The sequence below is a fragment of the Dromaius novaehollandiae genome, chromosome 16, assembly GCF_036370855.1.
Source record: "Dromaius novaehollandiae isolate bDroNov1 chromosome 16, bDroNov1.hap1, whole genome shotgun sequence".
Taxonomy (NCBI): domain Eukaryota; kingdom Metazoa; phylum Chordata; class Aves; order Casuariiformes; family Dromaiidae; genus Dromaius; species Dromaius novaehollandiae.
Window position 1 is genome coordinate 5,469,685 of NC_088113.1, and position 17,860 is coordinate 5,487,544.

The 17,860-nt window shown below is 38.4% G+C and overlaps 1 protein-coding gene across 5 annotated transcripts in view; it reads right to left on the bottom strand.

Moving 5' to 3' along the window:
- Positions 1 to 17,860, bottom strand: part of NCOA6 (nuclear receptor coactivator 6) — a 48,008-nt gene that overhangs the window by 17,359 nt on the left and 12,789 nt on the right. For all 5 annotated transcript variants that reach the window (XR_010391857.1, XM_064521369.1, XM_064521367.1 and 2 more), the window contains exons 5-10: positions 14,992 to 15,147; positions 14,276 to 14,398; positions 11,863 to 11,991; positions 9,549 to 10,364; positions 6,264 to 6,410; positions 4,216 to 5,332 (exon numbers count right to left, since the gene is read on the bottom strand). Coding sequence is in view for 4 of the 5 variants with exons in the window: in XM_064521369.1 (XP_064377439.1) it covers positions 4,216 to 5,332; positions 6,264 to 6,410; positions 9,549 to 10,364; positions 11,863 to 11,991; positions 14,276 to 14,398; positions 14,992 to 15,147 (2,488 nt within the window). In the remaining variant the exon portion in view is untranslated. The remainder of the gene's footprint in view (positions 1 to 4,215; positions 5,333 to 6,263; positions 6,411 to 9,548; positions 10,365 to 11,862; positions 11,992 to 14,275; positions 14,399 to 14,991; positions 15,148 to 17,860) is intronic.

Sequence of the window (17,860 nt, forward strand, 5' to 3'; positions counted from 1 at the left end):
CATTCATTCTCTCATGGCAAATTAGTTCCATTTGCCATGAGAGCTAGGGGGACCGTAGTCTCCACACCTACAGGTAAAAGCTTTCTGAATCTAGTTGACAAGACAAACCTCTAATGCTTCTTTGTCCTGTAGTGCTGGCCACTGTCTGCAGATCATCTCTACATAACACGCTTCACACTGGATGCTGCAAATATGAACGTCAGCCATAGGAGTGGCTTTACAGAGTGTAATATTATTTCTATTCTACCAGTACTTGCAACGTTCATAGTCTGTGCGCAGGGAAACATTAAACAAATGTTTGCTTGTGCGTGTATTTAGTAGAATCAGCTTATGCATATTTTATCTACAATCACATTTCATCTAGTACCTTCATTTCCCTGTTTTACATCCCATTTCCTGCAGTCTTTGTAAGTTCAGAAAATAGACACAATGACTTCTAAACAACCTACGTATTCAAAATGTCTTAGTTTTTAATTGAATGCTCAGTTGCTCAATAAAGTAAACCCTTAAAGCTACTTTTAGACTCATCTGAACGTGCTTTTTCAGTAGCACACTTACCAAATTTACATTCCAATATGGGTTCAGTCTACAGACAATATTACTAACGGTTCTTTTGCCACTCTATTATTACAATTCAACAGCAATTTCTAATTAAAAAAAAAAAACAGAAACATTCTTAACATGCTTATCAAATTAACTGTGTTTCCCATCAAGGTTTGCTGTCCTGAATTCTAAAAATCCTGAGTAAGAATTATAGAGAAAGTGCTGAGATTAAAAGCTTCCCATTTACTTCTGATGCAAAAGTAATTGATCCAGATCAAATTTAAAAGAATGAGCAATTTCAAGAATGGGAAGATTCAACGCTTGCCTATCACCACCAAGAAAAGTGAGACAGGAAGATATAACCAGATTTACTTTGCCGGCACTACAATTTCTCTCCTTCTGCTGGAGAACAATCTCAAGTTTCCTTGTTAAAAATATTTAGGAGGATACCACTGTTTTAAATGCTTCTACAAAGATACTTGAGCGATTACTGTAAAGCTAGTTAAGAAACAAAATGCTAATCTGTATCAGGTGACAAAATAGCATTCTGCAGATCATGATGGTAAGAGAAAGTTCACTGAAAACTGAAGTGGTAGAGTAAGTCCAAAGCAGTATTTCTATGTAAAGTACAAAGGAAATCAGATTAAAAGCATTATTTAAGGGCTAGGCATTCTTTCTAATTGTCATAACTCAACAGAAGGGCTCTAATTTAGATTTGTTTTGTTGTGAAAATTTGATAAAAAGCAAATAGTCTTCCGAGGTTTTGTAAGCTTAGAGAAAAGCTCTATATATCCATTTAATGATATTCCTAGGCTACACTGAAGCTGGGTGATCATCAGTAAGACCAAAGAAAACAAAATCCTAACAAGGTTTTTCTTTAATGATTAACGAATTTTCTTTTCAGAAGTGTGCCAACTCTTCTGCTCCCTCTGAATAATTTTGTTGCTTCTGTAGGAAAATAGCTAATTACAGTGGCAGTTGCTATTATTTTATTAGAATCTATCTAGAATTGAAGCATCTGATTTTTACACATAGCACCCCATCTTTCCCTGCCATAACTATATTAAAACACCTTTTACTCAGTTTTACGCCTAGAAATACAATGCCATTTTTCCTGGATTTAAGGCAAAAAGAACAGACTTTCCATGAAGAGTGCAGATGACTAATAATGACACAAGGATTGCATATTTTACTTGACTGCAAGTTATCAGCAGTGCCTATGTCTACTACACATGTTGCTGTTGGGCAGTGGCTGTGCTACACGAACGTTTTTGATACGAAGAATAATAAAACATTGATATGTTTTGAAAGAAATCTGGATAGCTTTGAATGTCTGGTGTGCCACAAATGGGAAAACATCTGCTTGCTATTTATTTGACGCTCTCTGAAGAACTGTACTGATATATTGAGTGCAGAAAGATACATGTTCTACCACTATAATACTACTCGTACTCTAAAACTGGACCACAACCATGCTACACTGCCTCGTGCAATGTACTGTGCCACCCGCCACTCTTGCCAAGTTGCTGGAAGTGCTGATTCTCAGAGATCAGTGCTATGGAGACGACAAGGCATTGGTGGAACTGTACACATACACTTCACAGACCTCAAAGTTAAAAGAACGCTTTGGCTGCAAAGGCCAAGTGCTTTAAATTTTGGGAATGCCAAAATGAAGACACCTACACATGCTCATGTGCCTCCCTTTCATGTAACCAAAGACTAGAAAGCCAGACACATCGAGCACTACCTTCCCAGCAGAATCCCTGCCCTGCTCCTTGCACACACGGCCCTGTCACAGGGATCAGTCATGGCTGCGTGCTTTAGGAGACCTGGGTATGAAGGAGTGCTGTCCTATGCATTTCAGAAGTTGGTGACACATGAGTAAGGTACTGTGAGAAGAGAAGAGATGTCTCAGTTAAGGTTCCAAGTCACCCCAAAGTCGCAGTCTACCCATATTTTGGCTACTATGCTCCCATATGGCTTCAGTTGAATTACTTTAACTCAGATTTTGCTGCTGGTCATTGATTGTGCACTCCTCAACTTCTGATGATTTAATCTGAAATCACAAGTCTGTTTTGCAGCAGTGTTGAGATGATAGGCCATACCGTGACCTATATGTACAGATATATAGCAGGCATTTGAAAAACTTTGTTCAAGGCCTCTTAAATCAGCATGCTTTCCTTTACTTTCACTATGCTGCCTTTCTTCACCTTTAAGATGCAAGTAACACAACTCTTGCATTTTATACTAGCAGCATGAAGTCAAGCCATTTAACGACTGCTAAAACTCTAAAGGATCCCTTGCTATAGATGATGCAAGTTCTTTTAGTCCAGAACTTAGAAGTCCATGAGAAAATTAGTGCCATCTTCATGAAGGAATCTCCATATCGTGCAGAAAATGCAGGTTGAGGCTATGCACTGAATAACCAAGGGAAAAAATAAAATACTGAATAGTCGCTTAGTACTTGAGAACCACCCACTCTTTGCACTGAATCAGACATTTGTCTCTGGAAATAGTAGCATACAGTTAAAATTAAAGATTTATAATGATTATTCAAAGGAGTGGAACTGGTAGAACTGGAGCCACACCAGCAGCTTAATCTGCCTCCCCTTTTTCTTTTATTATGTAGATTTGAAATTTGGATAATCCTGTGTCATAATTTTCTGTACAAAAATTCTCAGTTCTTTTCTAAAGCAAACTGGAACCATGCTGCCTCCCGCAATTCCCTCATGTGGATCCCAATCAACACCCCTATGGTTCATCAGCAGAGTTAGAATAATTAGATACAGTATACCTGCCTTCACCATTTTAGCTGGATAAAGGTATAGCAGTAGTAGTCTAGCATCCTGTGCTGATATTAGCAGACTATCAGTAGCAAAGAGGTACATGACAGCTGGCCAAGGAAGCGTAAGTTGATCAAAGAGGAATAAAGAGATTCGGCAATCTCATATTTGCACTGGTCAGACACTTCTGTTCATTTCCTCTCAATATTAACCCATTCACGCTTCTTCCCTTGAAGGGATCTTTTTTTTTTTTTTTCCTGTAACCTCTCCCAGTTTTATTCTCCTTGGCCAGGTAGGCAGGCCTTGAGTTTGTTATCCCCATAACCAGGGGATACCAGACTTCCCCCTCCCTTCAACTCCCATTTGCAACTTCAACTAAAAGAAAAGAAAAAAAAATCAATTTCAGGCAGAAACACGTCAGGACATACATATACTTCAGAAAACACTGTCCCCCCTCAAATCTGTACTGCACATATTTTATAGAGGCTTATAATTCTTCTGACAGTATTTCCCAACCTTTCGTTGCAGCTGTCAGGATGCTTAAGAATGGCTACCCTCTTCCAAGTGCTGCAGAGCCGTGCTTCCACTGATATCTGAAACAACTTCTACGCTTCCTTTACGCAGTAAATGTAGTGAACATTCTGACATTGCTGTTTTAAATGTAATTATATAGCAGAACTGGGACGTTCACAAGTTTTTCTTTATCCTAAATGAACTTTCCAGTGGCAGACTTGCCACTGCATTTTCATTTAACTCAAAAAAAAATCCTGCTAGAATATGAAATACTATAGGTTCTTTCTCCCCCACATACTTGCTGAAAAAATATTGACAGGTTGCCTGTAGGGCTTCCGCCCTCGCCCTTACAAAAACAATGTAATATTAAACCTACTTTGTTTGTTCTAGCTGTTGATTATTTTTCTTCTTCCTTGGAGGCTTCTTCTTCTTCGGCTTATTGGCATTCTGATTATTCTGTTTGTTGTTCACGCCAAAGTGTCCTGCAGATATATCACTTTGTAGAAGGTTAACCAAGAGTGGGCTTGTGAGAGTGACATCTTTATTGACAGGAAAACCAGGATTCTGCCCGCAGGAAATTTGATTCCCATTTGGTGTTCCACTAAATGGGGTATTGAAAGGCAGCCCATGTCCAGAGAAATGACTCCCTGAAGCATTGTTGTTTCCTTGGATTGCTTGCATATGGGAAGGCACCATATTTGGTTGCTGCACAGGAACATCAGGTAACATCTGTGTCAAGTTCACATCATTACTTGTAGCAGTAGTATCCCCAAGCTGCTGAGATATGTGGGGGCCAGGTCCAGTAGGTCTTAAAACTTGCCCTTGAATTCCCATAACCTGAGAAGGATTACCATTCACAGGGCCTTGCTGTGCCATCATCTGTCCAGTGAACTGCACCATGTTTCCTTGCATGTTTGGGGTTGGTCCTCTCATCAGCTGAGCTGGCCCCGTCATAACATTGGACTGGTTTTGAGTGCTAAAAGGCTGTTTATTTCCTTGCATCTGAGTGGTCATCATCTGTTCCATCATTGAGTTTTGCTGCAACAAGACCTGGCTTTGAGGTCCCATCATCTGACTGTGCGTAGACATCATCTGCTGTCCCTGCTGGGGAATCATCTGTTTGGGTGGGGTCATTCTCTGAGGTGAAGGACCAAGATTTTGGTTTTGTGGTGTTACCATCATTTGGCCTTGTGGCATGAGCTGAGTTCGAGAAAGCATCATCTGGTTTTGAGGGTTCAGTGATCCCTGAGCCTGAATGTTCACCATCTGTCCTTGAGAGGATACAATTTGCTGATGCATTCCCATAAGTTGAGACTGTGGTCCTTGCTGAGGCTGTCCCTGCATATTGCCCATGTTAACTTGTGGCACCCCACTAGCACCAGCTTGCTGGTTGTTCATATTTCCATGAAGTCCCATTAGATTGGTCTGCATCATATTTGGTGGGCCGTGTGGTGCCTGCATCTGATTTTGAGGAGGTCCAGACCCCTGGCCACCTTAAAAAGATTGCAAGATACAAATTAACCAGAGCTTGATGTTGAGCAAGTACCCCAAATTTATTTTCTTTCCTTTTCCAATGAACTGGAACATCTGACACATTCACACTTGTGTGCTGTATGTTTCATGCTACAGGTAAATGTTTGTGCTCAAAACAGAGTATCAGAATGGCAATTCTGAAAAGAATTATTTCAACCAGCACTCACGTGTACCCCACTGCAGAAGACATCACAGAACTCAGTCATGATCTATAAGTTTAAAAATATGCCAGAATATCATCTAACTCAACAGAACACTTTAATTCCCTGGTAAAATAGGGTTCATATTTTGAGGTTATTTTATAATGGGTTATAAAATAAATCAAAATATATTCACATGCAATAATGATGACATGACATTATCGGGGTATCCACGATCCAGAGGAAGAGCTAATAACAGAATTTTTAAATGGAAACATTTGTGAACTAAAGACTACATTTTTACAAGACTGCTTGTAAGCAGATTTTAAGGCTTAAAGGAACTAAAATCTTTTCAAATTAGAGCAAGATTATTTTGCTTTTCTACCTCTCAGATAGCAATTTTTCTTTTCGCTGGGCAAGAAGGGTTTTTTTTGCATTGCACCTATATTACTACCTCCAAATAACCTCCAAATTTCAATGCCATGTCTACTCAATTTCTAAGCAGATCCTTCTGGATCCTGGTATCACTGTGCTAAGCAATAAAAGCTGGTCTCTCTGAAAAACATGAGCAGTCTCTTGCTTTTCTTTTCTTCATTTGATGATACACAGAATGTACCTCTGCAGCACTCCTACCCCCAAGTACCTGAAACTGCCTCTTACTAGCAAGAAGGCGATGTTTTGGCGTCTGTGTTGCGCAAATGAAAGCATAATTTTCTACAGCAAACAAAGAACTGAGGCATTCAAAACAGACCTGTGTGCTGCACATTTTGGCTGGTTTGTAGTTGCGGAGCTCCACTGTTCACCGGTGTTCCTGGTGCTGTGGAAGGCACCTGGCTTTGCATAAAGTTCTGATTAGCCTGGCCTGCAGGGAACCCAGGTGGGAGGCGCTTTGGCATTCCTTAACACAAGATTTTTTTTTATTAGTATGGAAGAAAGGCAGAGGGTGAAGGAAAATCTGTAACAGCATTACAAGAGGAAGAATACCTTCGAGCCTGTACTGTCACATTAGCAAAGCAGGTTTCAGGCAGAAAAGTGTTTTTTCCCCCACTATATGAAAATCAACAAAGACAGAATTTATAGTTCCTATTTATGCAATTAATCTGGCTAGCAAGCTACTATCACTCAGTTCAAACCATAATTCTGTTTATAGTCTGAATACAAAACTAATCCCATACAAAAGGGGAGAAGCCTGTATTTGATTTTTTAGAGACTGGAAATTAAAGTAACAGTTTGCTGTTTTCTTGTTCTCTATTGCATCTCACCTCTAATCAGACCTTTAACCTACTCCACGTATTCAAATGCAAACATCTTGCTTTTTTGTCCTGATGGTGGACTCCTCAACAAGGATCCTCACCATAATGCACCAGGTACATGCTTTTTAGTGCTTCTTTGCACTACTACTGTGTACACACATAAAATGACTTCTTAAATCAAAGCGAAATGCAACATTACCACTTTCCTTTATCTCTGCTCATTGACATGAGCAAAAGTGTATTTAACTATGCTAATTGTTAGGTTTTCTCTATCCATGGAATGAACTTAATGATTTGTCTTACTGGTTTTTCAGCATGAAAAAATACCACCCAATACACAAACTTAAAGCCTCCTGCCAAGAGATTTATTTTCAGGGAACCAGCTCAACTTGATTATATGTATTCTTTCGACTGTGGAAATTAGTGAGTTTATTATTCAGAGTTCAATCATGACTACATAATCTCCCAGGTTATGAGAGCATGGTGCTTTGCTACCAACAAGAATCCAGAATGGTTGATGCTAATCACAAACTTGTTCAAGTAACCCTGCGATTCCTATTCCAAGAGCAAGTAATTCTACCAGGCCTGTATCTGGCACAACGCCCACACTTTGACATATCAAAATGCCACTGCTGCACTAGGACAAAGAGCCAAAGTTTCACCGTGCTTCTGCCTACCAACGTGAGAAGCAGCATAAACTGCTTTAACTGCTTCTTCTTTTGACCCACCATCAAGCTACATAGGTAGTGTCACAGACCTAGAAGGAACCTTGCCTTCACTTATTTTTTTGATCTATTACACAGTGCCACAATTTGACCTTAGTTCCTTCCGGAGTCAGAGTTTTCTTGCATGCTTAACTGTATTGCTTCTGTTAATTAATGTGGCTTTAGGTCTATAATTAATGTTGCAAGATAATCAAGTTTATAGGATTCATCTGCAAATATGGAACAAGTACTTTTTCAAACATCACATCACAGGACTACAGTTTTGCTTCTGTTAAGCTTTTAGGAAAAGCTCTGCACACAGGAATACTCGAACTAAGAAAAGAGAAGTATTAATTTGGGCTATTCCAAGTTTAATACAAATTTCCATTTGCTAAATTACTAGGTGAAATGGAAAGGGAATGTATTCATTTATACCAAACCTTTGAAATGCAGGATGGCTTAAACATGGAAAGATCCCAAATTACAAATTAATTAAGGTATCAATTGCAGCAAGAAGTGAGCATGGACAAAAGCCAGACAAAAATCTCAGCAAGTGAAAGTCAACATAGCTTTGTTGAAATCAACAGAACCTTGTCTTTTTAAATCAGCTGAGGATATAGCTCACAGCAGGGTTACAGATTTTACCAGTAAAGTCTACCAAATGATATATTTTTGGCAGTTTATTGGGAGGGTTATTTTTAACTAAAAAAAGTCACAACTTTAGAAGTAACTTGAAGAAAAGTAGTATTTTGTTTGTAGTAGGTTTACATCAAAAAGGAAGCAGATACAGAGCAAGTAAAAGTTGTGTTTATGATATCTAGAGAAAACGATTACTGAGCAGGGTCATGAGGCTGGTGAGGCAAAACTGTAAGGAAATGTGGTAATTCAAATAATAGATTACTGTTTGGAGATGGAAACAAGGGAAAATATACCAAGTATAAGGTGCTGGCAGAACCTAAGAACAGGCTGGAAGAAGGGAGCCCTGAAAGAATTCATCTTCATGAGAGAAATCAGATGCAAGGTACAAACAGTGAAGACAAGACACTTGCCTAGACCCACAGATCAGGAGAAGGGCATTCCTCACAGCTTTTAAGGCAGATTCCAGATATAAAATGTGAAAATACAGGAAACTAAAATATATAGTACTGTGTGTATGAGTGGGCAAAACGTATGGCTCATATTTTACAAGTATATAAGGAAAAGATTTTGAAATATTTCAAAGGATAAAGCAAGAGCCTGAACGTAGGACTCAGAGCAGCCATTGAAGAGAAAGATAAAGACATGAATGTTTAGAGAGAAGCACTACAAATCTGGCACAGAACTATAAAAGCCTCAAGGAAAGAAGACAAGGACGCAAAAGAGACCTTGGGATTGACAAATGAATTTCCTTCATTGTTAGAGAAGCCTTCTGGGAGCAGTGAGGTGAAGATGTGAATGCAGAGGTCCAAGGAGAAAACTAAAAAGATGACAACTAAAGAAGTAAATTAAAACATCCCTTGACCTCTTCATGTTAGAGCAGAGAGTACAACAGCACGGCAGTAATAGCTCTTCCCTCTTTCACATAGGAAGAAAGTGACGACAAAAGGAGAGACATCCACAACTTAGGAGGAAAGATGCAAAATAATGCCTCACTCCTGTAGTAGAAATGCAATGAATATAACTGGTGGCAGAGGAAGCTGAAGAGAGAAGGAAAATGTTCATTTGCTTTTACTTCTCTCTCTCAAAAAACATAAGGAGAAAAAAAAAAAGAGAAAAAAAACACCCATTCCAGAATATCCTGAACTGAAAGGCCATGGAAGAACAGTCAAGAGGATGACTGGGACTCAGTCAGGAACTGCATACATCAATTTCTGCAGTGGCCAAGACTTTACTTATGGGTTATAGCTGTAACTCAGCAGAATAGATCTAGGTAGTAGAACTGAAGCAATACTGGTGTTAATTCACCATACCTACTTCATACACAAACAGGCTTCATATTTATTCTGTTTTTAAAGGATCTTTTCGAACGCAACAGTAAAATAAGTTCTAGCTTTTCTTTTTTTTTTCCCCCAAATAACAGAAGATCTCAGTACTTCTTACCTCCTAAGCCAGGGTGTAAACCTTGTGGACCCTGGTTTTGCTGCTGCATCACCATGAAGTTGGGGGGTACATTCCCCTGTTGCACCATAGGATTACGGCTAGGAGAACTGACAGGCTGTTGAAATCCCTGGGGAATTGTGCTACTCTGGGGAGGCCTTGGTCCCATCTGCTGCTGTGTTTGGTTAACTGTTGGAGATGATGCAGGAGATCCCTGCTGGAAGGAGGAGGGAGAGGAAGCAGGAGACTTGTTGGTCAGGTGGGGTTGTTGTAGTGGCGTAGGAACCCGTGAGGGCCCTCCCTGAAGTGTTTTCATTTGAGGAGCAGTAAATTGGCCAGAATTGCTCATTTGGGGAAAGTTTGAGTGAGCCTGGGAAGCTTGCTGGCTTCCAAAAGGATATGGAGGTGGAGGGTGGGTAGGAGTTTGTACTGTTGCTAAAGATGGTCTTGCTTGAAGTTGCTGCTGCATTTGTCCAGGCAATGGGGCCTTTTTCCATCCCTGGTTTACTGTCAATGTACCCAATGCTCCCTGGGTTGGAGGAGGCTGAAGTGCTCCAGAAGGAAGCTGGTTCCAGCCAGGGGGAACTGGAACCTGTGCTGGTGAAGTAAATGAAGGTCGAATACCCTGCTGTGGCTGCTGATGTGGCTGGGGAGGACGTGTCTGCAACTGTGGCTGTTGCTGTAGTTGCTGAAAGTTGGCTGAGTTCATTTGCCTGTTTACAGGAACTGACTGCATTGAATGGAGCTGCGGAGCTAAAGATCCAGATGGATGATTTTGCTGCTGGATATTTAGCCCAGATAAGAGTGGGTCCATTGCATCTATTAAAATAGCAAAAAGAGTAAAAAAAATAAGTAACCTACTGCAGACAAAAACCACCAGAAAACAAGAAAGGGCAAATTGCTTGCTTGCATTTGCTTTCTCTGCTGACGTTGAGGTCAAACAAAAATACACACTCCAGTGCTCCAATTTCTTCAATACATAGAATAAGCAGTGCTCTAAAAAAGGTTTCAGAATTTCTGGGAACCCTAGGAAGCTAGGTTACCTGCGTTTATAACCTCCACAGTAGAACATGATAGCTTCAAAGCACTTGTTCCTACAGACAAATGTAAGCCTTCTACACACTCATTAGGGCCAATATTCCTACCCACTAAAAAAGTGGCATTATGAGGAATTAAGACAGTACCAAAAACTAGCATTCGCAGAAGAAAATGCTGTAAGTATGCTTTACATCAACAAATACTGCAGAGTGCTAAAGTTGTTGGAAAGTATTACCATTGTTTTATCAAGGGACAAGTCATAACCCCTCACTTCCTCAGCAGTCTCAGCTGCAAATAACTTGTACTGGTAGAACTGGGAACAACTGAACATACACCCCCACCCCCAACCCTCCCAGTCCTTAAATATCTAGTTTATTTATTCCTCTTGAAAAGCTTAATCTGGTGCATTTCTTTCCTACTGAAGACAACTGCCTCATTCAACCACTCCTTTTCTTAACTTTATCTAAACGTAAAGCTCAGTCATTCATTGTGCAAGTTCACTGCAGTAGAATAAGCTCCTCACAGGGACTGTATTATATTATGAAGTACCAATGGCAATACTGGCAAGTCACAACAGTTCTACTGCAAAAAAGTACTGCCACTGCTCAATGCATCTGGGAAAACAAACAAACAAACAAAATCCTCAAATAACCTGGTGAGTTATTTAGACGCCTGAAGTATTTGGATAGCAGCAACAACCTAGCATAGAATCACAGAAAACAGGTCTGGAAGGGACCTAAAAAAGGTGACTGCCTAAAAGCAGGATCAAACACACTAAACCTTTCCTGGCAGACATTTGCATGTGCTTGTCTTCCTCCAACCAAGTCCCTATTCTGAAAGATATGTAGTACGACAGACCAAAACAGATACACTCATACAACCAAAAATTCATCCTTTTGATAATCTCAGAAATGAGGCTATGAATCAACAGCACATAAAGGTATATTCTATCAAGATGACCAAGATGAGGGTACATTAGCGTACAGTTAAGCTGTTGGTAATTAAAATAGAGGAAGAGAGAGAAAAAAAAAGAGCTTTTCTTAACAATTACAAAGCTTGCCAAAAGAAGAAGTTACCAGATTACGATGGGGTTTTTTGTTTGTTTTTTTCCCCACATAAGGAGCAACTACCAGAAAAGGCCAGTGAAATATTCCAGACCAGTTCTGGAGTTCACTTTTAAGTATACTCTCAAGCTTGTTAGCTGAGGAAAAAAAAAAAAAAAAAAAAAACTCGAGAACATTTTCAGGTAAAGGTCAGTGCTACAGCTAAATTTTACTACCTGGCTGTGAGGAAGGTCGAGGTGTTCTTGGCTGCAGTTCAGTACTAGCACCACTTGCCACCATAGAGGAGGGTACATTTCCACTCTGGGACATCATGACAGCTGCAGCATTGCTCATTCTTATTAAACCTTTAAAAAAAAAGGTTATTGTTAATTCTTGCAACTTTTACATAGAAAAGAGAAAAAAATTGCATTTGTTAATAAAACACCTCTTTAGACCTTAAGAACCGTTCCTCCAAAACAGAGCTCTCTACCTAGAAGCTTAGATTCTCTGGTACAAAATAAACAAGTTAAAGTCAAACTGAAGCTTTTCCTAAAGGCACTAGTAGGATCCCTCTCCTCTACTCAGCTGTCTAGTCTCACAAAATTCATGAAGTAGTTTATCCTTTAAGACCTCTACCCTTTCATGAAGCAGTGGTTAAAGTGGTTAATTATAACTAGAGCTATCTGTGAAGTTGGGAAAGAAAGACAAAAAACAGCACAATCATGTGAATCCAGGTTAAAAGAAGTCTTAAGCTGCAATGGGCATTCATGACACCACTGATGACATGATTTAATGATAACATGAGAAAGCTTTACACTGCAGACTGATACAGGAGTGATAAACATATATGTATAAAGTAGATTAAATAAGAGTTCTCAAAGGTGAAAACTGGACAAATTTTAAAAACTAATTCACAAATAACTATCTTACTGAAACATTCATTTAGTGATCATACAGTTTCTTATCTGTGACTTCTGTATTTACACCAAGTAGTTCTGTCGTAAAGCTAGAATAGAAATAAAAGCATGACTTCAACTGCTTACTTCAATACCTAAGAAAAAAAGATAACCCTTTCATACTTGTAGAGTAAGTGAATAATAATATATTCTTCTCTTCTTTTTGGTATTCATATACATTTTGCTGTATTGCTGATGAGAGGTAGAAAGTAAAACAATTTGACAGTCAAACTGAAAGCCAGTGGCAAAACATGGCCAATACACGGGATCTGAGGTTTGCAAAATTCTATCTTCATTTTTGCAGCTGATATACCTTTCCTTTATGGCAAAATTTCTTAATTTAACATGCTAGCTTGACATATTTCCCTTTGCAAGGCATCAAATTCAATCTTTCTGCAGGATGAAGCTGAAGTAAAGTAGCCCCATAAACCATCAGTGACAGTCAAGAGATCGGGGGGTTTTCCATTTTCCAAAACCCGCAACATCCAAGGAGGAATTCTGAGTGAGAAATCACATCTGTTGTTCTTAAAAAAAGACAGAATCACTACAGTAAGAGCATCTTTAAAAAGGTTATGGAAGGAAACACTACCTACACATAAATTCTTTGAGGCTTTAGTCACATGTCTGACTTGTCTCTAAAGCCTTCAAGTTTGTATCAAAGTTACATGTACTAAGGGTTTGCAAAATCTAATACTAGGGAGTAACTGTGGTGTTGTAAGAGAAAAATTTCATCGTTTCATTTGTACAGGCTGCTATTTTGTAGAGTGTTTTAACCTGTTGGAAAGTAGGCAGGAAATCATCACCACACAGAAGAGTAGAGCAGCCATTTTTTAAGACAAAGTTTCTTTAAATGTTTTACATTCTTGGTTGATTTAACTACTGTTTAACTACGTTTCTCTTCTAAAGAGGTAAAATGTTCTTTTCATTCATTCTTATTAACAGCCACACATGTATCTTAAATTATTCTGTCCAAAAAGTCTCCTTGTTTTCTAATTGCAACAAATCCTATATACTGAGATACCAAATAGTATACTTTGCCTTATGATTCTGCTACGAAAATAAATTACAAAGTAGTTTTCTTTTAGCTCTTTATAAATCTAAAGACTTCTGTAATTAAAAAATACTTATCATGAGTATAAGTGCAGTGTTCTCAATGTTCAAAAAATGTATAATCAGATCTCTGATTTGATCTCAAAAGCTTACTAAAAATAGAGACCAATAGTAATGACAGTGCCCTGTCCTTCCCCTAAGGGATTTCAAATAAACTACCTTATTATTGTACACTGTATAAAGGTTTATGTCCATATATTCATAAAGGTGGCCAAATACAAAACTGTGCTGTGATAATTTGTTCACATTTCAAAGTGAATTCACCTTAGTAGGCTCATGTGATTTTTACAGCCTTTACGTGTTTAAAAAAAAAGTGCGTACGTACGTATACATACACATATACACACACGTATATACAAACACACCTACATATATATCATTCAGATGTTTGCAGGAAGATATGCAGCCAACCATTTACTTTACATGATATGGGACACAGTTTTACAGTACAGAAACAAGAACACACACAAATTAAAATGGCAATTATACCTCTGCTAATAATAGTAGTTATAAGCAGTAAGATTATATGACAAGCTTAGTTACAGATTTCAAAGCGTATAATTAAAAAAAAAATGGAACTTACCTTGGCCCCCTTGCATGGGAAATCCCGTTTCCATTCGCACGGAATTGTTTGCTCCCAGGGGCCCATTGATTCGGACATCTTGGCTTCTATTTTGAGCTAAAGCTAAATTGATAGCACCTTCCCCTAGAGGCAATACACAGTTTGGGGAATTGAATGATATTAAGGAAAGGAGAGTAGAGACATTTGCAAAGTGACATTTAAAAAGATGTCAAGAAAGGAAGGCCAAATTTTATCTATATGTACTTTAGAAGCAAAAAGCAGTTATGCATCTTACCACCCTTAAAACTGTAATCCAGGAAGTAAGAAAAACAAACATCGTAACTAGCATTCAATGACCTCAGTTTCATCCTGAACTTGAAAAATTTTTCAGGGTGATATTTTAATTGTGAAATCCACTGAAAATATGCTTTTAAGAAAATCTCATACCAAACAATTCAGAAAAAAAAGCTTAGGGTACATTTTCCTAATGACACTCAAAAGACTCAGGAGGTTTCTTCATGACCAGAGGATTTCCAGCTGTCATTTTTATCACTACACATATCTTGAAAGATTAAAACCATTGCTTTGACTTATCTTTTCACTAAAGTCATTCTCCAAATTACTAAGTTAGAAGTTTTACAACATTAACCAAGTACACAAAATTGCTTATTGTCTATACTTAATTTTTAGCATATTCAGAGATTAGTATCTTTAGAAATGAATTAGGTGTAAAATACCTTCGATCTGAACTGAGAGAATTCCCAGGTCACGAAGCTGTTGGTTATTATTCTGAGCCAAAATTCGCAGCCGCTCTGCAGCTTCACGGGGTATATTAAATGTAACACGTACACTGTTCCAAGGCTCTATCTTCTGCAGTTTTAACTTGCTGGATTCTTAAAAGGAAAACGATCAGAGTCAGAGTCACTGCAAAGTCAGTTTTCAAACAAGTATGACGAGATAACTTGGTAGAAAAGCACAAATGAAATGAGGCAATCATTTGGCTTTGAAAATATCAATGGTTAATCTCAGAGACAGAAGAGTTCTCCAGCACAGATGTGCAGCCAAATCACTTCAGTTATTTCTCAAAAATTAGCTACATAAGAACTTCCCAACAGATATCCAGTATTCCACAGCCAACACAATCACTTGATAAGTTTACTCAGAAATTGAAATATTCTGTGGATAAACTACTTTAAAAAGATATGTGAAAACCTCATAAAGCAGGTTTCGTAAATTTGTTAGTAAATTGGACAGATAGGTGAAAAAACTGAATACAAGAATGAAACCCTCCTTGAAATCTCTCTGCAAGATGCTTGTGAAACCGTCTTTTTGTAGAAGGCCAGCACCAGAGTCTATTATTTAGATTTTTTTTTTTGATAGGTATGTTCAATCCACTGTAAAAAGCACATTAAAGTCATGCAAAATTTTTAGGTGAAGGCATTCTGAAAGCTTATGCTACATATCAGTGTCTCTTAGTAGATCAGTTGTTTTCAAGGCAACAGGCGGGAATAAGCCAAAAGGTAAGCCAGTCTTGTTGGATGTAATTGTCTAAATTGGTACCTAACCAAAATATTGCTATGAAATGCATTTAAGAATGATTTCAAATAATATTCCTATCACAGGTTTAAAAACATCCAATTTTAGCTTTTTGAAAAGAAAGTCTTTTTGAAAACAGTAAGTTTTGGTCCAAATTTTAATAATCGTCTAGTTCTTCCACAGTAACATCAGACTAAGTTTGTTCATTATTTGCTTCTGAACAGTGTATCATTTAAGAATGGCAATAACTCATCCCCGTCTAGGAATCTCTTGTCCTTATCTAATGCAGGGAGTCCCTTCTGCTGCTACAGTAATAGCAGTGCTAAATTCATTCTCTTTCTGTCTATAAACGCTTTTTTGGTTGGAAAGATGACAGGGCACTTTAAAATCTTCTCACATTCAGACACAAAGAACTGAGTCTTTGTACCTTTCAACAGTCCTATATTTAATCTTATTAAGGGCCCAATTTTTTATATCTAAAAACCGTATTGTCAGGTTCAATATTTCTAGATATTCGAGTTTCTCTTCTTGTGTTTTCAAAGATTGTATTGAGTAAGTCTAAAAACAAAGTACACTATAAACTCTATGTCCTGAATATCCCATTTTGCGCTGAATCAGTCCAAGTAACTTGTCACATTGATCATTTTCAAACTAATTTGGCATTGATTTAAAATTTTGTTTTCTGCTTTCTAGACTGAGGTTTGAATGATGTCCATTAACCCTACCATTAATATCTATAACAAACAGTATGAAGATGGCTCCATTTAGCAGAGGCAACTCCATACAGATGCAGATTGAATTTGCTTCCATACAAGTACCATGCAAGTCAACTATGGTACATCCTTTTACATCAGTAACTATCCGTTAGTTTTACATCTTCTGGCAAGTATTTATAACATACAGCTCAAACCAGCTGGATTTCTTCAGAGCGTTTTTGTCTTATCCCAGCTTTTTTTTTTTTTTTTTAATCTCCCCTGAGAGATAATGGAAAGGACCCCAACAACTGAAGCCAGATACAACTAAATTTAGACAAAACAGAAAAAAGAACAAACATCTAGAAATTTGATTTGCTTATGGAAGATTCATAGATCATTTTTCTGAAATTAAAAGGTTGTTTTCATTATTGAACAAGAAACAATGCAACAAACATTTTAAGATCTAAATCCAAAAAATTAGGTTTCTTTAAGCACAAAGACTGCCTGGCTGAAAGGTAGATCCTTCATCGTACTGTGTGATTTCAAAATAAGAACATGAAACAGAAGAGCAATTTGTTGGAACGGCAGCCTACAGTTATCAGGAAAGGCTTGGTTCACAAGCAGCAGAAAGAGAGAGTATCAGCAATTACATGGCTTTTTAGACTGCAATTACATGACGCATTAAGCCAAGTCAAATCAGTGCTGCTGTGATCCCACTATCCATTCCACTTCTGGTTATATGATGTCCCTGCTACCTCACTTGAGGGCAACACTCCTGGCTTTACTTGTTTCTGTAGCAAACTATACTAATGGCAAGAACTTAAGCAGTCACCTGCCAGTTTATTAACCTAAATCTGTCTTCCAAGCAAACAGATGAGCGGCATTGCTAGGGATACTGGGGTGGGGAGGGAGCATATCACCGATCTAAGCACACTGACCCAAACCATCAAAAAACTGTACCTTTACCAAACAACGGCAGCATATTAAGAGAGGTTGTACTCATGTAAGCAAGACTGCAAATCTGAACTGCTACAACTAATCGTCATAAGCCCCTTTTACAAGGATGCTGAGACAGTGGACAGATACTCTTTTCCACATCTAGATGTGCCTGTAAAAGGTGTTAGCATCCCAAAAATCTGTTGTCACTCACTAGCTAGAGATACCTGTCCCTAGACTTCGGCTGGCATGTGAGACAGCATGAGAACAGTTCATAACCCCCTTCGGATGAAAATCAGAGAGGTTAGGTGAAGGCAGCAGCAAAGGGGCAGTAACATCCTGAACCGGCACCAGTTATTTGAAAGTGAATCCATTCACGGATGAACTGCAGTGGTTTGAGCAAGACGGTAGGTAGGTAGTAAAAAACATTTCCTGTTTG